General features: G+C 44.2%; 1 protein-coding gene across 1 annotated transcript; it reads left to right on the top strand.

Annotated features, from left to right (window-relative positions):
* The first annotated feature begins 3391 nt into the window (after window positions 1–3391).
* Window positions 3392–20597, top strand: DDX3X (DEAD-box helicase 3 X-linked). Its single transcript, XM_084201202.1, has 17 exons — window positions 3392–3543; window positions 5660–5717; window positions 6699–6749; window positions 11374–11497; window positions 12614–12757; window positions 12839–12938; window positions 13476–13611; window positions 13967–14052; window positions 14660–14758; window positions 14832–14992; window positions 15166–15310; window positions 15426–15570; window positions 15891–16072; window positions 16163–16280; window positions 16700–16856; window positions 17647–17774; window positions 18075–20597. The coding sequence occupies exons 1-17, from the start codon at window positions 3499–3501 to the stop codon at window positions 18155–18157; spliced, it is 1962 nt and encodes a 653-aa protein (XP_084057328.1). The 5' UTR covers window positions 3392–3498; the 3' UTR covers window positions 18158–20597.
* The last annotated feature ends 2257 nt before the right edge of the window (window positions 20598–22854 follow it).

Raw genomic sequence — 22854 nt, 5'->3', positions numbered from 1 at the left:
AGAGAGAGAGAAGCCTTGAGTGTTGCCTCAGACAAGGACTAGTGTATGTTTGAAGTGACTGAATCTTCTGTGTGTACCCTGCTCTAGAGTCATAACTTATAAAACTTCCTGATTCTGTCTCTCCTTTCAGCTAAGAATCCCTGCTTTCTGTAAACAGTCTATTGTGGTTTTTCAGAACAAGATGAGAATTTCTTTGAAGCTTGAAAATGAACTCCAGGCATCTCTTTGGAGAATAATCATGAATTTGCTCTTCACTAAGCCCCCTCCAATCGACTGTGTGCATTCCACCTACTAGTCTGGCAACATGGAAAGACAAGGCAAGGGGAGCCAGCAAGTCTTGGGGGGCAGCACACTGGCCAAAGGACGAGCAGCTCTTAATCAGATTGCCTTTAATTCTTCACCTGAGTTAAAGGCATTATGTGCTAAGATTGAGGATAGAGGTGAACTCAGCAAAGGCAGTGATAGAACAAAGTGCTGCAGCATAGGGGAGTATTTTGTAAGAATTCTGTCAAATGCTGTCCAGGCACAGTTTAGTAATCACTGGGAATGCCAGTGAGAGGAACCATTGGGTTCAGTGCAGTGGCTTTGCCTCACACACTAAGATTCTGCCTTTTGATGCTGAAAAATGTCCACAGAAATTTAGGAACTGATCAGATGGAGCATGTGGAAATTATGCTGCTAAAGACACATCTCTGATATTAATGAGAGATGCTCACTGCTGACTAAAGACTGTTTCCAAATCCCTTTGCTGATTTGTGGCTGGAGAGCATTAAATTTATATTTTGATTACCCTCACAGTATGAAAGACTCACAAAAATACAGTATGGGGTCTTAGCCTCATAGGCAGCTGTGTAAACCAAGAAACAAGTCTTTACTGCTGCAACTTGAGAATTACATCCATGGTAGGATCATTTTTTTATGACACTCTGGATGTCTGAGCTGCTTTACCATTAGTAAAATACCTCCTATCCTCAGAAGTGAGTCCATGGCTGGGTACAGTGAAAAATCTGCTTGTTAAGATGGTCAGCAGTGTAGGACCTGTTGATAGTTTCAAAACAGATAAGGAAACTCGTGTACACAAGGTCATTGTCTGTCAGCATTGGGTAAAACACTCTAAAACTCAGATACAACTTCATAAACACACTGACTTCACAGCACATGGGGCTTGGTGGCAGTGGGTGATATTGGCTTCCTAACACAACCTCCTCAAGACTCAGAAACCTGCACTTCTGGCTGTTCTGGGGCTTTCAGTGGAGCCATTCAGAACACCTGCCAGGTGGGGCTCTGCAGGTGAAGGAATGCCAGATTTGGGAATTTGCTGGGATTTAAGAACTGAGTGTCCAAGAGCCTGGCAGTGTCAGCTTTTGAGGAGTTTTGGTTGAGCCCATTGGCAAAATCTCACTGATTTTAACATGAGCAGGACTTGTGAGGACTCTGGTGTTGACTCAAGTGCTCATGAGCTGCTCAGCTTCCTCCAGGGAATTGTCTGAGTCAGCTGGGGGAGAATTAAAAGTGAAACTGAGAAGATGGCAACTCGGAGGGAAAACTGACTTCCCTGACTGCAGGATCAGGGTTTAAATTGCTGTGATACTCCTAAAACAGCAAAGGATTAATTACTGTCATTTTCTACTGCATATCATTTATCACAAAGAACGCCTTTGTTTGTAAAACACTGCAGACCTTGCAGGGATGTAAAGGGAATTGCAGAATTGTTTAGAATTTAGAATTGTCTGCAAAGTTGTAAGAAGAAAAGGAATTAAAAGTATTACTTAAAACCTGCTTTCAAAAGAAACAAAATTTGGGCCTACATCCAGTAACAGCTTATTGAAAAATATAGAAACCTTTTCCTTTTAACTGTCAGGAAGCTTCAATGAAGAAACCTGTGAGCTTTTAGATTATATAAATAGGTGCACCTGGGGAAGAAATACAAGCATAAATCTCTGGAACTGTAGCTGGATGGAGAAGTATTATGGAAGGTGAAAGCAGAGGACTGGTAAATGTTTTGTTTAAGACCAGAGCATCACAGAATTGAGTGGTTTGTTTGTGAGGAACATGTGTTGTTCATTCAAGGGCTTGTTTGTGGATGTTTAAATCTTAAATCTTGTTTAAACTCTGTCTCCTAGGGTTTTAATTTCTGCATCAAGAAGACTTTGGCTCTAGAGCTCCAATTTTAAGGGCCGGAAAAACCTAGGCAGAGATGGGCTGTTTAATGTGTGAATAGTGTGGAAAAGTTCTGTCTTGTTTTTAAATCCCATGGTGAATCATCCTTCTGGAGAATGGATCTTCCCTGTGGTTTTCTTCTCAGAAGAGGCAGGAGCCTGAGGAGGAGGGAAATGGAGGAATAATTGCTGTGTGAGGATCAAGGACAGCCAAACCCAGAGTCCTTTTCCCTGTGCCTTCAGAGCCCCGGCCGTGTCCTGATCCCCTCAGCACGTTCATCACTGCTTTTACTGACCCAAATTCAAGGAAGCAGCTTTACTGTTCTCTGTGTCAGCAGGCTGTGAGAGAAGGGAATGGGGTTACTTGTGTATTTTTTCTTTCTACTGACAGTTCAATCTTAAATATTTGCCTGATGCTTACAGTCTAAAATTCCTGATGAGCCCAAGGTGGGGCTATTTGTGGATGTAGAGATAGCTGGCAAAACTGACGCTACAGCGAAAACAAGGGCAGTCCTTTGGCACGTCAGTGTGTCTGATGGCTGAGGGGCTGATGAAAATGAGCAGTGACTACTGGAACCCACCAGCAGTGTGCTGGGGTGAGCGGCTCACAGGGGATGCTCTGAGCCCTGCAGACCAGCAGGTTGGCGTGTCCGGGCCTGCGCTAGGGGCAGGCGGGGGCGGGAGGCCGATGTGTTGCGGGCGCAGCCACCCCTCCTCCCCGCCGCGCCGCCATTACGCGCTGCGCCACTGCCCGCCGAGGGGGGAGCGACAAGATGGCGGCGGCGCCCGCCCACGTGACCCAAGGCCCGCCTCCTTCTAGAGGAGTCAAGGCCGCGCGCGCGCGTGGTGCGCTCTCGCGAGAGCGGCGAACAAAAGGACAGCGCGGCGCAGGCTGTGTGTTGGTGGTGGGGGGGAAAATGTGTCGTGACCTCGCGAGAATTCGCCGCCGCTCTCCTGCCGAGCAGAGCCGGGCGGGAGAGGGGGGAGGGGAAACCTCGCGGTACCGCCGGGGACTCCGCGCGGGCCCGGCGCCCCAAAGTCTCGCGACAGCTCCGGGAGTGCGTCCCTCGCCAGGCACTGGGCTGCGCGGAGTTCTCGCGATAGCGCCGCGAAGGGAGGGCGGGGGGGGGGGGGCGGTCGCCGTGCGCGCTGAGGTCAGCGCGCGCGGCCGGGCGCGCGGGGGGCGGGGCCTATATAAAGGCTGGGCCCGCGGCGGGGGGGGCTCAGTCAGGGCAGCGATTCGTGGCGGAACCAGTGACACCCACGGCACGACCTCCCGGCCCAGCGGATCCCCATTTCTCGAGGCGGAGCGGGACGAGCCCGAGACCGATCTCTCGTTATGAGTCATGTGGCGGTGGAAAATGCCCTCAGTCTAGACCAGCAGGTGAGGGACGAGAAGCGGAAAGGCCGCTCCGTTACCCGGAGGAGGCGCGCGTCGGAGGCTCTTGGGGCAGGGAGGGCGGCAGGGATGGTCGGGATTCTTCGCGCGGGACTCCGCTCCTCGCTCCCCGGCGGTCGTGTCACAATTCTCCCCGCGGTAACCCCCACCTCCCCCCCTACGCGGCCTGTTGTGGCGCACTCGGTCGTTGCGCAGTTAACGCCGTGCGGCGGCCCCGCGCCGTGCCGGGCCCTCCCCCGCGGGGGTGCGTTGTCCCCGCGGCCGGGGCGGCGTTGCGGGGGTGTGGGGCCGCCGGTGCCGCCCGGGCCGGCCCCGGTCCCGCTTGGGCCCCGTGGCCCCCGCGCCGCGCTCGGACCCGCTTTGTGTGGGAGCGCCGGGAACGACAGCGGCCCCCGGCGGCCGCAGCGGGAACTGCAGCGCGGGGGGAGGAGGAGGAGGAAGGGGCGGTCAGTGGCCGCCATTGTGCGGGGCGGGGGAAGGGGGGACACACACACGACACCGCGCTTTGTGTGACGCCCCTTCCCCGGGGAGGCGGCGCTGGCGGCCGCCTTTGTTCGAGCTCCGGTGCCGCCGGGCCCCGGTGACGCAGTTGGGCCTGGAGTCGCGTTGGTCCGCACCATTTTTTATTATTTTCTTTTCATTCCTGCATCCCCCCGCCCCCTCCCCGCGCTGGGCGGGATCGATGGTTATCTAACCCTCGGGGAAAGCGGCAGGAGCAGGGAGAGCCCCATCTGCTGCAGCGGGACCGTGGCGGGGCAGCGCTCGCCCTCGGCCGCTCCCGCGAAGTAGGTCATGGAGACGATCCTGCCCTCCCCTCTCCCTTCTCCCCCGCTGCCCCCCCGCGCCACACGTGACGGGCGCCGGCAGCCGGATTAGCCGCTCCTGCTGCGCCGGGAATCCAGCCCGCAGTGCCGCACTGAGATGGCGCCGGGGCTGCGCCACCGGGGCCCGAGGCAGCGCCTGGGAAGTGTTGCCTCCACCCTAGGGATCCACTGCGAGAGGATTCATCCATCGCTTCTTGTTGGTTTTGGAGCGCCGTCTTGATCTAATAGAGAGCCTTTAAAGTGCTGTTAAATATAAGAACTATTCTTAAGCCTTGCGTTGATGCTTCGATCAACTAGAAAGATGGCGTTTTAAGAGGTACCTTTGAAGAGGATGTTACGATGCTAGCCGATTCTTAAAGAATTGACTGTCTTTTGGCGGCAGCTGAGCGCCGGAAAGCACAGTGCATTGAAGTCTTTGCTTTGGAATAATTCAGCTCATGTTGGAAAATACCTCTGTGCAATACAAAACTCATTTGTATTTAAACATGCCTTATTTTTCTGATACGTGTTTATAATCCCTGCCATGTAGACAAACGACGGTAATAATTTGGTTCTTAAACTTTATTGGTTTCCCACTGCTTTCTGCTGAAATGAGTCCATATTGTGTTTGACTTAACGCCTCTGAGCAGCACACCAGGACTGCATGAACTGAACATCTTTTGGGAAACTTTACTGTGAGACTGAAGGCTATAAAGGCTATTGTTTTTTTGTTTTTTTTTTTTTTGTTTTTTGTTTTTTTTTTTGGAAAAACAACCCAAAAAATTGTGTTTGCTGAAGATGTCGGCAGACATCACCTAATGTTTTGTGAGCAGTAGTTGCCTCAAGCATGAAGACTGTAATGTCTTAGTAGTGTTTATACAGCTAAAAAATACCTTGAGTCTCTGCAAGTAAAGTGCCCAATTAAATTGGCATTACTTCTGCTGAAGTTTCTGTAGCAAAAAATTAATTGTCACTGACCCAAATCCAAATGCAGTTGAGTGCACTGAAATTCAGTCTATTCAAAATGGCTCTTTAGCCTGCAGGTAGTGTGAAGTAGAAGTGTGGTAGTGATTTGGTGGGTGAGATACTCTGCCGGCCTTGCTGCCCCTGTGGGTGTCTGTTTATTTGTGGTTATAAAAACACTAAAGATGGTACAGCCTGAGTAATAGTAGGAGACCTAATTTGGCACGATATATTAAAAAAAATTCAGTAGCCTGTTTCTGATAAATGAAAAGTTTTCTTGTATCTTAGCATAAATTCATGGTAAAACATGTTGATACTTGTCTTATTTCTTCTAGTTTTCTGGTCTAGACTTGAATTCCTCAGACTCTCAGAGTGAAGGAAGCTCTACAAGTAGTAAGTACATGCAAATTCTCAAGCTTACAAACACACTTCTAGAAATTGGGGGCTTGCAGCTGTGAAAAGCAGTTTCTAAAGCCAAAGTTTACAGAGGCTGATAAGGAAATAGGAGGTTGCCAGTTAAGCTTGCTTTGAAAACACTGTGTGTTTTAGATAGAACCACTTCATTTTGTAGTGGTACAGTATGTGTGCACATTTCTGAGGCACTTAATTAGCTTGGGAGAACTCAGTGTTCCAGTTCTGTCCCAGATTTTCAGTTGCCTCTCATCTGTGGCTGCTGACTGTAGTAGTGTGGTGATTTGTCTTCTTAAAATACCAGGTGCAGAACAGGAATGTCAACTGTGTTGATATCAATTCACTGAATAGAAAGTGATATTGATATACAAGGCTTAAGTATGTTAAGAGGGGAGAATCTTCCAGGAATTCACATTCAGCTTGTGGCTGGTATTTTCTCATTCATGTTGCTTTAGCAGACAGTTGTTTCTGGATTGTAAATGGGGAATGCTATTCAGAGGCAGTTCATTGTGGCTTCTGGTTTGACCTGAACTGAATGGAGGGATGGGTGAATTTAAAGGGAAGGAAAAATACTGGTAGTAGTGTTGTGAGTGCCAGTACTTGAATGTCACAGTAAATATCTTGAGCTGCTCAAGTATCTGGCACCAGCTTAAGCCTTAATGGGTTCTAGGAAGCAGGTTTTGTCATAGACACTGTAACACCCATAAATGGGTTTGTGATTCGGTCAGAGGAACATAAGACATCTGTGCCTTAAATCAGCTGCCTAAATGGGTATGCAGGAACTTTAAACTTTACCTGAGAGCATGCTACCAAGTGCTGTATTAATGGATTCCTGTTTAAAATGCTGCAAGAGGCCTTAAAGGCAGATGTTTTTACTAAGCAGAAGCTGTTGTTGACAAGATGAGTGTTTCAAGATGTGCTGACCGCACGGGCCTGTAACACTGCCTTTCTTTTGTCCTTTAGAAGGCCGATACATTCCTCCTCACTTGCGGAACAGGGAAGCTTCAAAGCAGGGTATGTATCAGAAACACTGTGGCAACACTAAACTGGCTCTTGCATCTCCAGGAGCAGACTGTGGAGGTTCTGACAGTACTGCTGAAGGCAATTACACAGACTGCTTGACTGTCCTGTGCAAGACATAGCAACTTTATCTTCTGCTTTTTGTGTGCTCTTCTAGATCCCTTCACCAACTTAAACCCTAAGCTCAAGTTCAGTATCTGACTGATGAAATACCTTCTGGGTCTGTGTAACAATTAGCTGTGACTGAAGCAAGGTGGAGTCTCCCATCTTAACTTGCTGTGTAATCTTGAGTGTTGGTCTGAACGGATTTTGTGGGTACTAGTGTTTCTGCTAGTGACTGTGATGTGGAACTTTAAGCAATCAGTTGTTTATTATGAACAAACAGAACAGTTTCACTTTGTAAGTGCATATCTTTACACAAAGAGGTGTTGTCCTTGTTCAACTTCCTGCAGTTTTTATGGAAGCCTCTGGGAGTACTTGCAGAAGGAAATGCAGGCTGTTGGTGAAGCAAACAAGTACATGACCTGTTTTGGTCACATGTTTACATAGGTGTTTATACTAAGAAACGGCCCTTCCATCTTCCGTTTGAACCTCTAAACAGAACATAATACAGAAGAAACATTGCTTTGAACACTTGAGTGAAGTGAATCATGACCTTTCTGTGTAAGATCCCAAGGAGGCAGGTGCTGCAGCGTGTGTTGTCATGTCTGGTGGCTTGGGTGGATATGAGAGAAACTTTTCCTCTACCACCTATTGAAATATACCACAGTACAACAGCTAAAGCACTTCCTGCAGTGCTACAACGTAAAGAATTGAGGTTCTGTGGCATGGGAAGACTTGGATCTCATCTGTTTCTAAAGCTGTAAACTTTCACAGATTATTTTCAATAGTGCAGGAGGATGACTTCCATTATGAGTGGGTGGGAGGGCAATGCTTATATGATAATATATTTCACAGTGTTTTTGAGCTACGTCCCTTTAACTCTGACTAGATGAAAAATGCTCCATTCTAGACCATTTGAAGAAAGACCAGTCTGTTTTTGTCTTGCCTTTGTATGTGTCCAAGCTACTAGTGGGTTTTCTGGGTGTTTAGGGTTTTGGGTCTGTTATGTTTTCTGTTTTTCTGGGGTTGTTTGTTTGGGTTTTTCTTTTGTTTGGTTTGGGGATTTTTTGTTACGTGAAAGAAGTATGGCCTGAAGCACCAAGTGATGAACAGCGTGTTAACAGAGCTGAATGTTCTAGGAAAAGAAGAAGGACTATTGGTTGGCAGCCAGTTCAGTGCTCTTGTTCCCAGTCATACTGACCTCAAATATGAGCAGTCTTGCAAGAAACTGACTTGGCAAATCTGAAGAATATGCAGGTTTTGAGAAAACCAGGGAACAGCTTGAAGGTGGTTGTGAACATTTGCTGTTCATAGATTTCTTCTTGTATGATGTTTAGTACCTACATTTTGTGGGTAAAAGGTGCAATACCTTGAGTTCTACCATGACCTATTATGGATAGGAAGGACTGGCATTGTACTTTCTTGTGTGCAAGACCAGAGTTCAGACATGGCAGTGTGGGTGTGATTACATGAGGCTTTTCTGGAGACTTCATCTTCACCTGGCAAAAAGGTAAATAGGTCATGAGACCATAATATGACCTGTGGCTTGTCCAGTTAATAGAACATTGGCTGCCAACTTCCGTTGGTAAACCTAATGCTCAAAAATTGCCTTTAAACCTGGCTGAGTGCTGTACTACTGGCATCTTCCTGGTTCCCTGTGGCAGGGTTAATAATTGCTGAATAGAGAAGTTCCAGTTCAGCACCCTGTTGGAAGCATCATGAGTATGGGCTTGTAAAGCTGAGCTGTTTTGTAGGATGATTTGAAGTCTGTTCTGCAGTTGTATGTCAATTAAAGTGATGTTTGCTTCTGTTTACCTAACTCAGTGATTTCTTCAGCTGTGTTGGAACTTCTGAATTTTGGCTGCTCCTTGGAATTTTTAATGACAGATTTTTTCAAAGCTCAGACATGAGGCAGCAACCTTGTATGGTAGTGTTTAACCACACAACAAACTATTGAAGCAGCCTTAACAGATGTGGTAATGTAATTTGAAAAAAGTCTTCCATTTAGCTGCAGATCTGTCCCACTAATACTAATGTATAGCTTTGTAAGTGGGGGGGGAGTAGGGTAGTACAGAACTGCAGGAAATAACAGCCTGCATAAAAATAATGCCCTTAGGTTACTTAATGGTAGTTGTGTTTCTCATCTGTGGGAGCTCAGTATGCAGGGCTGCCTGGCCTGAAGTGTCTTGCTTCTCTGTAATACTAAAACTTGTTGTCATGTAAGTTTCTTCTTAAACTTCCTGGAAGCAGCTTCTGGATATTTAAACTGTGATCTGATCTATAGTAGATCAAAAAGTAAATGTTACGAACTCAACTTAAAAGTCTTATCCTCCCTAAAGGAATCTATTATTCTATTTCTCCTATCTTGAAAAAAAAAAAAAATTATTGCTACTTGATGTGGCAGGTTTTCAAGTGATCTGGGAGTTGTTAGTGTTAGTGTTACAAAATGTGAATTAAAATGCTGTTTGAGGGAGGTGCATTGACATCTGTAATGCTGTTCATAGGTGTAAGAAGTACAGAGCTGCTCTGGAAGTTGATTAACTTAGTGAGTTCTTTTCCCTGCTGTGAGGAAGATGTGCTGAATGGAATCTCTGCAGGTTTTTACATAAAAAAAACCAAAAGCATTGACATTATAAGGAATTTCCTGGTAGTCTTTGCACAGCCTTGTAGTCATTCTCTTCAGAGGAGATGATCTCTGATCTGTTATGAGTTTTCTCAGGGCATTTACTTTCCGTTTTAATTTACCATTTGATGTCTGAAATTCTGACTATTATGCCTGTTATTTACTTAGAATTGACTTGTATAGCCTGGTGCTGTGTTCCTGTGCTGATCCACAAATAAATTCAGAGTAGGAATGCCAGACTGAACGGCCTGGAATTGGTGAAGCAGGTTGTGCTCAGCTGTCTTGGTGTAGAAGTTGCTGCGCTACCTTAAAATTATGGCAAGGTACCAGCTTCAGAAATTAGTTATTCACCTGCTATAATGAGCTAGGTGAATGAGGCTGCTTTGTAGGCTATTTGGAGTATAAAATTTAGAGTCTTTTGAGCTTCTCAGGCTTGGTAGAAAATGTGAAATAGTGTCAGTTGAGTTTTTTCACTGTTCAGAAACTACATCTGTATCCCTGAAGATGGCTCTTTCAGTACCACTGCTGTTAGATGCCTTGGCAGGATGACATATCCAAATAGTTGAAAGTTACTCATAATAAAATCTGTATTTAGCTATCTTTTAAACAAGCCAAAATAAATTCCTTGAAATTAATATCTTTGAGGAGTAATACTGCTTCTTAAAGCACTTTAAAAGTCTTGAAGTGCATTCCATGATCTGGTGTGCTAAAACTTATTGGATTATTATTGCTTTCTGTTTCAGTTATCCAGACAAAAGAGTTACAGTTATCACAGTTTTTAAAGTTCCTTTGTGACCAGTACATTTCTGGATTCTGGGTACTAGAATTCTTAATTAAAAAACACAGAGGCAAGGTGAATAACACTCTTTAGAGAACATCAAAAAAAGTAGGGTAATTCTGGTACGAAAACCTTTTCAAAACCTTTTCAATTAGACTGGGCCTAGAACAGCCCCTTTCATGGGAATGAATTTGTTCTGTGGTTGCTGTTATTGTCTCATGCATAGGTCTGGACTGGTTTTGTGCTGTGGAGCTGGCAAATCATGCTCACAAGAGTGGCATTATCTGTTCCATTATTTAACTTACTCTCTGCTGGAATCCCATAGCTGAGATCCAGTATGTTAAACAAAGTTGGAAGGTTGGACCTCTGAAAGAGAACTTATAATTTCTTAGTCCAGTACCAGAGCATTGTTTAAAGCTTCCCATTTCTGCTACCTCACAGGCCCTGGTAGCAGAATAAAAGTGAGGTTTTTTTACTCTGGTATTGGCAAGCTGAGGTACTTCTTTTGAGTTAACATATGTAAGTAGGCACCTACTGTAGGCAAAGGTAAAAGTGCTGTGGAAAAAATACAGTGTGGCTAATTTGTTGTGAAGAGCTCCATATACCTTTTCTGAGTATAGTGTTGTTAGTTATAGTCTGTGCAGATCCCATTGCTTTGTGTACTTGCAGTAGGATAAAACATTCTAATCTCTGTTTATATTTCTGATACCATTTATTGATCGAAGAGGCCTTGTTAACCTCCAAAAATTAAATGTGTTGTCAAGGATTTGTGTTGGAGAGATGACGTAGATGAGGTTTGGCAAGACTTAGCATCTTTAAGTTTCTTCTGATACCCATCTTTCCAGGGTAGGCAACTGAAAGACTTGTACTAAGGCAAGTGCATGTTTTCTTAAAAGTCCCATCGTGCTTGTACGTGCAGGGAGAAATTTCAGTTGTAATGGGTGGTGAGAAATGCTCAGTCCCTTGTAGAACAAGTCTTTAGCATTCATGCATCTTCTGTTCATGAAGGAATTCAGTCCTATTGACCTTTCAGGGAAGACTTACTGGACAGAAGTGTTTTTTCTTGTAGAAGCCTGGGCTGTGCAATGTTTGGCTGAAGTTCCTTTCTGTGCTAGGTTTTGATAGCGGTGGCTGGAGCTCCAGACGAGACAAGGATGCCTACAGCAGCTTCGGTGCGCGCTCCGACCGCGACTCCAAATCCAGCTTCTTCGACCGCGGGACCGGCTCCAGAGGAGGGAGGCGAGTACCTCTTTGTCTGGGTGGTGCGCACCAAGTCTGCCTCAGCTCTAGCACTGCACTTGTAATCTTGATGTCAAAATTAGGGTTCCAGGTGTGAGCAGCATGAGGTAGGAGGAGCCTGGGAGGGGAGGAGAGAGGGAGAGAACCTTGCCTTTAAAGCTATGTGACTTCAAGGATGGGCAACTTGCATGTTGAAAAATGTGCCCTGTAGTCTGCCACCAGCCACTCACTGCAGCTGTAGTGCCTGGCTGATTTCAGCATTCATCAAAGAAGTACTAGGTGGGTGGCTACTTCCAGGAGAACCATGAAGAGCTGTTGGGAGCACAGACAATACATCACTATGGATTTTTTTTTTCTTCTTGTTTAAAAAGTGTAGTTAATAAAACTGGGTGAGACTCTTGCAGGTTCTCTGCCTTACTTGAGCAGTTTTACACACATCATGCGTTGTATGCACAAGTGTGGTGAGAGTGACCTTTACCGACTACTTAGTAAAGCTGACCTAGTCCTGTATCCAGACTTTTCTCAAACATGATTTACCAGGCCAAAAACTAAACAGTTGAGGTAAGGACTTCTTCCACCTTCTTTCCAAGTCAGTAATACAGGTGAGCTCCCTCTTTATGAAATAATTATATGACATAATGGAGGTATTTGGTCACATGTGTGGTGGGGGAATAAAGGAAGAAATTGTACCCCTGGAGGGTTTTGTCTGGACATGGGAAACCTGTGTAGAATGAGGAAGGGGTTGGGGGGGAATACAAAGAAATGGCAAAGACTGAGCAACTTGGATTGCAGCTCCACTGGCAGATGGCTGTTAACATTTGTTATGCTTAATCAAATAAAACTGGTGATATAAAGTTCACTGTGTTAAGCTAAACTGAGCTCTGAAATCATGACGAACTCTGTCTTACACAAAAAAATGTGACCTGGTCTGATGGTCAGGAGTAATTTCTGTGCTTAGGTCAAAAACAAGTGTAGATAACCCGATGGTTTTGAACTGTTCCACAGTTGTGCGTGTAATACACAGAGCATACAGTGCTGCATTGTTATGGCTTTGATTGTGCATGTCAGTACCCCCTGTTGCTGGGAAGGGTGGTCTGATTCTGGTGCTGTATTTAGATACGAGGAGCGTGGCAGAGGCGGGGACTATGACCGGAGTGGCTTCGGCAGATTTGACCGTGGCGGCGGGAACAGCCGCTGGTGTGACAAATCAGATGAGGATGACTGGTCTAAGCCTCTCCCTCCGAGTGAGCGCCTAGAACAGTAAGTCATGGAATAGGACTGATTCATGGGGGAGGGTCACTTGCTAATTCCAGCAACTAAAAAATACTTTTCTGTTTTTAGGGAACTCTTTTCAGGAAGCAATACTGGCATTAACTTTGAGAAATATGATGATATTCCTGTTGAAGCAACAGGCAGCAACTGTCCTCCACACATTGAAAGTGTAAGTTTTTTTTTTAAAGTCTGTTTTGCTTAAATATCTAATAGTGGCTGTTTTGCATGGGTAGCTTTGATGTCTTGATGTCTGGAGTTTAGGGATGAAAGGAAACATTGTCTTCCCTTCCTTACAGCTAAGCTGTTTTGCAGAAGAGGGTTGTATATGATGAACCTAAGGGAAGGAATTGTGTAAGCTTTTTCAGTTAGTACTCATAGCTTACTTTTTAACTGTAACTTGTCCTTAAACTGTGAGCCTGTGAAGAAGTGGAAGTGCTTTTGAGGTGCTGACTGGGGAGCAGCTGCTAAGGCATGGGCAGTGTTAGGATAAGCACAGTGTGTGTGTTAGTGCAGCCTGCACTTCAGGCTTGGCTGGCTTTTTAAGAATTTTTTAGAGAACTGGACAAAGTATCTATGTGACTCTGTAACTTTATAGGCAGTTTCTATATGAAGGGCTGAAACAAGAGGGACTTGCTAAACTGAATGTTGTGTTACATGGTAGTTAAAGAGAGGGATTCTGATCTTAACCTTTTTAACTATCTTACAGTTCAGTGATGTTGACATGGGAGAAATTATAATGGGAAACATTGAACTCACACGCTACACCCGTCCTACTCCAGTCCAGAAACATGCAATACCTATTATTAAAGAAAAGAGAGACTTAATGGCCTGTGCTCAGACAGGTAAGTCAAATAACTCTTTGTTGCTTAGTCACAGTAGAAGTGGGGTCTTATATTACTGCAGGTAAGAGGTAGAACCTCCTGTGCAGTGTAAAAATAGTTGTGTTGGAAGCTAATTTTAGTTTTAGTCTTGCATCTGCTTTAGATGTGACTTGACTAGATTTTCTGTGTTTGTCCTGAGACATGTTCATGTCTTTAAACCACATTTGCTTCAAGGTTTTGGGTTGCTGAGGGTGTTCCAGTGCCACAAGTAGCAGCCATAGTCTGATGCAGGTCTTACTGGGAATGTGCTACTGATACAGTGTTAGTGCTGTGGTAGATAGTAACTCTTAAATAATACTGGCTTGTGTTCTATTAGGGTCTGGGAAAACAGCTGCATTTCTTCTACCAATACTGAGCCAGATATATGCAGATGGCCCTGGTGATGCCTTGAGAGCAATGAAGGTAAGTATTCAAGTACCCACTCCTGGCAAAGCAATGACCATGTCATAGGTTTGGGCTTTTTTCACATGAGCTGAACAGGTGTGCTAATGAATATAATAGGTGGTCTTAAATGTTGTCATCATTTTGGTATGATAGCCAAGCATCTCAACTTCTAAAAGACTTCAAGTGTTTTCCCTTAAAAAATCCAGGCTGTGGATTGCTTTTTTTCCTACCTGAGGGGTTGGCTGCATAATTGTCCAATTTTTTTTAATGAATGGTTTTGTTGTTGCATAAGTTTAAAAGACGCTTCCCTTGCTACCAAAAGCTACTTGGTCACACATCTGTGTCATAGTAATTTCAGAATAGGAAGTAACTGGTTCTGTGGCTGTTACTTCTCTGCTGCTGAAGTTGTTGTAGAGACCAGGATTGTGCAGCTTTTGCCATAGTAACCCACTGCTGAACCTTGGGCACTGTAATAGAACTGTCTTCAGGGGCAGTGCTCAAATTGGCTCTCAGCCATGCTTGGTCTTTCTTAAACTTGGTGACCTTTCTTAAGTATTGCCTGTAGTAGCTTTTTTCTTTCCCTTTGTGTTTTGGATGCTCATGTCAAGGTTGTTTTTTTCTTCAGGAGAATGGGAGGTATGGGCGCCGTAAGCAATATCCAATCTCACTGGTCTTGGCTCCCACTAGAGAATTGGCTGTGCAGATCTATGAGGAAGCCAGAAAGGTAGATCTAACAGTTTATTATTAACATAGCTCAAGTAGAATTTTTCTTGGTGCTAACTTACTTTGCTTTACAGTTTGCATACCGCTCCAGAGTTCGCCCCTGCGTTGTATATGGTGGTGCAGACATTGGCCAGCAGATCCGTGACTTAGAACGTGGATGTCACTTGCTTGTAGCAACTCCAGGACGACTGGTTGATATGATGGAAAGAGGAAAGATTGGACTGGATTTCTGCAAGTAAGTGTTGCTTGTCCATGTACAAATGATATAAAGCAAGATACAGTTAAGAACCTCAGAGTGTAGCTTTTGGACTGTCTAAAGATCTAGTTGAGAATTTGTAACACAGTGCAGACACCAGAGCGCAGCTTACAGAAGAATGTTCTTAAGATGTTTTTTTTACTGCTATTTAGGTACCTAGTCCTTGATGAAGCTGACAGAATGCTTGATATGGGGTTTGAACCTCAAATTCGTCGAATTGTTGAACAAGATACTATGCCACCAAAGGGGGTTCGTCACACCATGATGTTCAGTGCTACTTTCCCCAAGGAAATCCAGGTACTTAATGAGAGTTCAAATACTTAAAAAAGCTCATAAGGCCAAAGAAATTTCACCTTTGGAAGGAGGGAAAAGTATGATTTGATTTTTATTTTTTTTTTCTCCCACTTTTTAGATGCTTGCTCGTGACTTCCTTGATGAATATATCTTTCTGGCTGTTGGCAGAGTAGGTTCTACATCTGAGAACATCACACAGAAAGTAGTATGGGTGGAAGAGCCAGACAAACGATCGTTCCTGCTTGACCTGCTAAATGCCACAGGTAAATAACAGCTGCAGATAAGCAAATGAGGCAAAATTTATAATAGGCAAATCTAATTACTCCAAGCAAGAAAAATTTCTGTTGATTAGGTGAATGAAAGGGTATTTTGTTGACATACAGTGAGTGTATTGCACTGCTTAAATGCCAGTATCAAGTTGATGTAAGCATGTCTGTTAATAAAAGAAGGGGAGGGAGGTCTCCAGTGATGTTACTTTAGAATAAATGGGCAGAGAATTGAAGCTGCCTATTACCAGGTTATGGAGCTTGTATTAGTCTGTGCAGCTTTTCTTCTTGCTAACCTGGGCTTTAATTTTTATTAGGTAAAGATTCCTTGACTCTGGTGTTCGTGGAAACTAAAAAGGGGGCAGATGCTCTAGAGGACTTCCTGTACCACGAAGGCTATGCCTGTACAAGTATCCATGGAGATCGCTCCCAGAGGGACAGAGAGGAAGCACTGCACCAGTTCCGCTCTGGCAAGAGCCCCATTCTTGTTGCCACAGCAGTAAGTGAAATCTGTAAAACTTGAGCATGTGGCCCTATTTCTTGGCCTGTGGAGTCTTACTGAGATTTGATTGAATCATTTAACCACTAGGTAGCAGCAAGAGGACTGGATATCTCAAATGTAAAGCATGTCATAAACTTCGACTTGCCGAGTGACATTGAGGAGTACGTACATCGTATTGGCCGTACAGGCCGTGTAGGAAACCTTGGTAAGTATCACCTGGGGCTTTCACAGACAACAATTCATACCTAAGCTGACAAGTGCAGTTAATATGGGCTGAGTAATAAATTTCAAATAAGTACTTGAGAGAAGCCTGTGAGCTGCCTTCTGTGACCAAAAGCTGGTCACTGCTGTGTAGCCACTGTGGGAAGTTTACCGGTTCCTTTGGGTAATGTTCTTAAGGCCATCAAAAGGCTCTCTTACAGCAGACAACAGGCTTACATGTAGTATCTGTCAGTAAACATGATTTTGTGACTAGCTGTGATGGAGTAATGGTCGTCAAACAGCTTTCTCTTCAAGTAATTCTAATGTTTTCAGGCTTGGCTTTAAGGAACTGCAATGTGGAATGGGTTTTAAGTGCGCGGTGTACTTGGATTGTGTGTAGCCAAAACTGAGTATCTCCTTCAGGTCTTGCCACTTCATTCTTCAATGAGAGGAACATAAACATTACAAAGGACTTGCTTGATCTCCTTGTGGAGGCTAAGCAAGAGGTACCATCTTGGCTGGAAAACATGGCCTATGAGCAGCATCACAAAGGAGGAGGCAGCCGTGGGCGATCTAAGAGGTAAGCGTCACAGCTTTGGCTAGAGATGTATATTCAGTCTATTAAGAGACAGTTCTGTTACTTGTTCTCAGTCTGAAAATACACTTAGAGGATGATAAATGCAGTATAAGCTGAGCTGGTGTGTGCCAAGGTGACAGGGTCTGTCTGGTTCTATCTTTTTATAAGGCAGTTAACACATAAAATCTCTTTCCTTGTAAGTGAGCAGCTAGATACAGCCGAGATAGAATGATGTTAAAAATAAAATTTTAGAACTGTAAAAGTTGCTATAAAACACAGACATGCATACCTCTCTGTGCCAGAGATGTACCTTAAGCAGCTGCTCTGATGTTTAGGAGAAGGTAATGCAGTGCTTGCTGACAAAACAAGGAGAGAAGAGAATGAAGGTGCGAGGCCACTTACACTGTAATACAAACCTTTGTTTACTGGCTTACAGGGGTAGGATGAGAGAACACTTTCTCTTAATGTAGTTAACATGATCATTTGGTTTGCTGTGAATTTTTTGTTTTCCATTTTGCAGTATGCTTATAAAATACTCGTGTACGTCATGGCATATAGTCATAAATGCATTGCTTAAACACTGAGATAGGGTTAGAAATCTTGCAGAGGCAGAGATTTCACCAAATCAGATCTTTCAAGGTAGCCTTGGGATGCTTGTAAAGTGTGCTCACCTCAGCAGTGGCTGTTGGCCTGCTGTGGTTGGTACCCAGAGTCAGAGTACATCAATCTCAGTGTGTACAGTGCTCAGAATGCCACCTATTTGACTCCAGTGCTTGTCTCTTGCCCTCTGCAGCAGTCGGTTCAGCGGAGGCTTCGGAGCCAGGGACTACCGGACGAGCAGCGGCTTTGGCAGCAGCAGCTCCAGCAGCAGCCGCTCCACCAGCAGCCGCAGCGGCGGGAGCGGCAGCAGGGGCTTCGGAGGTGAGGGGCTGGGCAGCTGCACACGGAGTGCTTGCTGGGGTAAAACTGGATGTAATGTTGAAATAAGAGAACATCTGGTGCTTGTCATGCTGTCTCAGCATCCTGCTTGGATCTAGGCCAGTGCAGGTTACCTGACTGGTGGTTTGATGCTACCTGCCTTTCCAGTGTTAGTTCAGTGTTGTGCATTTGACAGTACTGCTGGGTGGGGTTATTTAATAGCAGATACCTGGGTTGTGTTCTTGTTGTAAAGGTGCAAATCTTTAGAGTTAATTAAGCGTCACTTTCTCTTGCCTTTCGTAGGTGGTGGTTATGGAGGCTTCTACAACAGTGATGGATATGGAGGAAACTATAACTCCCAGGGGGTGGACTGGTGGGGCAACTGATCTGCTTGCAGCAGATACCCCACCAAACAAGCTAATATGGAAACCACATGTAACTTAGCCAGACTATACCTTGTGTAGCTTCAAGAACTCGCAGTACATTACCAGCTGTGATTCTCCACTGAAATTTTTTTTAAGGGAGCTCAAGGTCACAAGATGGAAATAAAGGAACAAGTAGCCCTATCTCGAAGGTGGTTTTGAAGACTCTTATTGCTGTAGTCAGGATTAACTCCCCTCCCACCCATCCCCACCCAGAAACTGCATTTATAATTTTGTGACTGAGGATCATTTGTTTGTTAATGTACTGTGCCTTTAACTTTAGACAACTTTTATTTTGATGTCCTGTTGGCTCAGTAATGCTCAAGATATCAATTGTTTTGACAAAATAAAAATTACTGAACTTGGGCTAAAATCAAACCTTGGCACACAGGTGTGATACAACTTAAACAGGAATCACTGATTCATCCATAATATTACAAAGAAAAACTTATGCGGTAGCCTGCATTAGGGCTTTTGGTATCTGCAGATTTGAAAAATAAAACATCTTGAAGCATATCAATGCAATTAGTTTCTAATGTGGCAAAACTGTACTAAGTTAAAGTTCTGATTTGCTCACTCTATCCTGGATAGGTACTTAGAACCTGATAGCCTTTAATAAGCCATTCCAGTCATGATGAGATGATGTATGGATACATGCATACATTAAAAGCACTGTTTTTGAAGTTAATGCAAGTAAATACAGCAATTCCTTTTTCAATATTTAGGCAGATCATTAATGTGAGCTAGCCAAATGTGGGCAGAACATTACAGGGAACGTTTAAAGGTCTGATAACTTGAAATAGTTTTTAGGAGAATTCATCTATTTAGACTTTTTAAAAATGCCTGCCATATGAAATTGAAATGGTAGAATGGCTGACCATGGCAGTGATTGGTCCTCCGTAAGGGCCTGACTGAATTTTTGGTCTAATAACGCATGCTAGTGTTGATGTTTTTTGGTCAAGAGGGTATGAACAGGAAGAATTATGCAGCAGGCTTTATTTTAATGCAGATTCACATTACTCTGTTCAAGCTGCGTGGAGATGTTAAACTGGCTTACTGTAGACTTTGTAAAATGGCTCCAGAAGAGTAACAAACAAACCTGAGATCACAGAGGTTGGAAATGTACATAAACTGCACAAGGTTTCAATTCTGCTATTAAAGTGCAGTTTTAGTCAGTTTTAGTTGCATAGGTTTCCATTGTATTTATAGTCTGTTATGCTAAATCTGGCCAAAGATAAGTATTGTCCACCAGAAAAATGCCTCTGCCACTTGGAATTTCTGTGCTAACTTTGCGGCCAGAGCGTTTAACAACTAATCTACAGTGGCATAGGAAAATGGCAAAAATCTCCTAAAGTGCAATAGATTTTTTCAAGTGTATTGTGCCTTGTTCTAAAACTTTTATTAAGTAGGTGCACTTGACAGTATTGAGGTCATTTGTTATGGTGCTATTTCAAGTCTAGGTTTAGGCCCTTGTACATTTTGCCCATAACTTTTTACAAAATACTTCTTTTATTGCACATTCAGAGAATTTTATATATGTCTTGTGTGCGTGTCCTTAACTTCCAATCTTATTTTGTCTCTTGGAGATTGAACGCAGCTTGTTTAAGGAGAAGGAAATAGATTCTAAAACTTATTTGGGACCATGGGAATGATAGCTGGGAAGAAAACTATTTGCACACGACAGATTTCTAGATACTTTTTGCTGCTAGTTTTGTGTAATATTTATTGAACATTTTTGACAAATATTTATTTTTGTAAGCCTAAAAGTGATTCTTTGAAAGTTTAAAGAAACTTGACCAAAAGACAGTACAAAAACACTGGCACTTGAATGTTGAATGTCACCGTATGCGTGAAATTATATATTTCGGGGTAGTGTGAGCTTTTAATGTTTAAGTCATATTAAACTCTTAAGTCAAATTAAGCAGACCCGGCATTGGCAGTATAGCCATAACTTTCTGATAGTAAAACAAAAATTGGCAACTTAAAATTAAACATGCCAAGGTTTTGATACACTTGTCTTAAGATATTTATGAAACACTTCTAAACACTGATGTGAAGTGTCCAGATTCTCAGATGTTTGTTGCGTGAGTTTTGTTTAGTTGTGTGTTTTTTTTTTTTCAGTGAATGTCTGGCACATTGCAATCCTCAAACATGTGGTTATCTTTGTTGTATTGGCATAATCAGTGACTTGTGCATTTTAGCAAGTTTTATCAGCCAGCAATATTTTCAGTTCAGATACAAGGATTCAAACCAATATGCAAGAATGGATTTAAACTTGCTGAATGTGAAAATTGAACTTCAAGTCACTGTAGGTTTAGAATTGCTTATTGTATTAGTTTAGATGCTAGCACTGCATGTGCTGTGCATATTCTTGATTTTATTAAAATAAAAAAGTTGAACTGCACAGTCTATTCATTTGTGAAGCGTCACTCCTGGTTTCTGAGCTCTGTAGCCCCAGCAGTCTTGTTCACGTGCAGCTCTGGAAGCAGGTGACTCTAGTGTGGCACATGTCAGTGTGGTGGCAGATGGCAGCCAGGCTCAGGGCTGTAGCTGGAAGAACCTGAAGTGGCCTGTGCCCCACAGTGCAGGTTACTGTCAAGTGTCAGAGATGGGACAGATAAAAACCACCTGGGTGTGTTCATTAGGGGCACCAAGTTAGGCTGTAACCACCTAATTAAACCTTGTGGAGTTGGGCTTGGTTCCTCAGCCCCTGACTGCTCATATCACAGTTGTCCCTCTGAATTTCACAGGAGTGCCTTGTAGAGAGCCTTAAGTTTTGAGGTCATACCTGTTCATTGTTCTAGGTATTGAAAAGCCATAATGAGTTCAAAGATTCCAAGGGAACAGAGTGGAAGGAATAGATTAATGTGTTTCCAGTTTCTTTGAAGTGAGATAAATTTGCTTCATTTGAGACAAAGTGATTTAGAAAGAGCCTGGGTTTCAAGTTTGGTGCTGAAATGACTGTAGAAACTTGTGATTTTCTGGTGAGGAAGAGGGTGGGGGGGGAAAAATGCCTGGGACCTCTGATCCATAGAAGTGTGATGCAGGTGAATGGCATGGGCTGAGGACTGGTAAAGGTGTGCTGTGCCCCTGCAGTCCAGGATCCATATAGGAAATGAAATCCACCCCTCCAATTCAGTACTGTGTATGGGCCTTGGAGAGTAATGGACAGGATGGAGATGACTGATTCCCAGGATAGCTTGCTGGAGCAGCTGCACTGAGCACACTGACTGGACCACACTAAATTTACCTGCTTTAGACTTGCATTAATTATCAACCTCATCATGCAGGGCTTTGTGTTGTCATGCCATGTCCCTGGATGTGCAACATGCACTTCAAACCTTCCAAAGGCAGTTCTCCCTCCCTGTTTATCTGTAGAAATACTAGAACCACACTTAAGAGATGGATATGCCAAGGGAAATGTGCACTGTGGAGGTGGCCTGTGGGATCTGGAACTCCAGCTTTGAGTGTGAAGGCTTGCACTTGGTGCTTAAACTTAGCATTGTCCCTGGCAGAGTGCAGGAGTGGCAGAGGAGTCATTTGGCAGCCAAATCCCCAGGAGCACAGGACTGTGAGTAAGGCTCTGCACTGGGGCTTGCAGAGGTGGTGGAAGGGCTAATGTAAGGCAGTAGTGGGCACAAAGCGGGTGAAAACCACAGGAGGAAGTCTGGTCCTCAGGAAGACAGTTTCTACAGACTGGAGGAAACCATTTACCTCTGGGGATGGAAGTTAGGCTGGGGAAATGGCAGAGATGGAGAGCTACCGGGGTAAGAGAAGCATAGAGCATGTTCCCACAGAGGTGGAAGTTTGTATCTCTTGGCATATTGGGCAGCAACATTTTTCCCACTGTAAATGAGAAAAGATTTGGGAAGCGGTGGGCAAGGCATCCTAAACTGTAAAGTAAAAGGCTTTGAAATTAAATGGTAAAAATGATTATTGATTTGTCTTTGTGAAGCTTTGTTGTGTGAGGCCTTCAAAACATGCAGTAAAGTCAGCCTTTGGGCAATAAATGTGCATGTGCCAACAGTGGCAGAGGTTGTGGCAGGAAGGTTGTAGTAAATTCTGCTCTTGGTTTGCCAGTGAGGTCACTGTGACCTGTGCAGATAGGGAGAGGTCTTGAAACTATTTGACTTGTGGTGACAGGGGTGGGACTTGGATGATGTCCTGGTGTGGAGTTCATAGAAGTGAAGAGAGCAATGGGGTTACCAGAGAGACTTGGTTACTGTTTGTTTGGTGTGAGGATTGAGCACAGGAGAGGCAGCTTGTACAAGCAGGATGCTGCTGGGGCTGTGGCAACCAAAAGTTGCCCTACAAACCTCATTGAAGCTGTGTGTCTGTAGCCTTCCAAGTTTGTGAATCCTCATCCAGTGCAGTGTTCAGTGTTGCTCATATTGATCAATGTGTTCATGAAAATAGCCTGCAGTCAGTTATGACAGGCCACATTGAATTACAGATCCCAGGTGTTAGTACTCATCCTTAGGTGGAGGGGAGCAAAGGATGGGTCAGGGGTTCCACTCCTGCTGTGCTGTGAGCTCTGTGAACTTCAGTGAACCTGGCTGGAGCTGTCAAACCAACACTCAAACCAGCCTCACAGCCTGTAAGTGGATTGTTTTTGAGGGGTAGATTGCCAAGGCTGTTGAGGTGACAGTTTAATGCTGTGT

The sequence above is a fragment of the Fringilla coelebs genome (genome assembly GCF_963513975.1).
Source record: "Fringilla coelebs genome assembly, chromosome: 2".
Classification (NCBI taxonomy): Eukaryota; Metazoa; Chordata; class Aves; order Passeriformes; family Fringillidae; genus Fringilla; species Fringilla coelebs.
The sequence above is the reverse complement of the archived record's forward strand: the minus strand, read 5'-3'. Positions and strand labels throughout refer to the sequence as shown.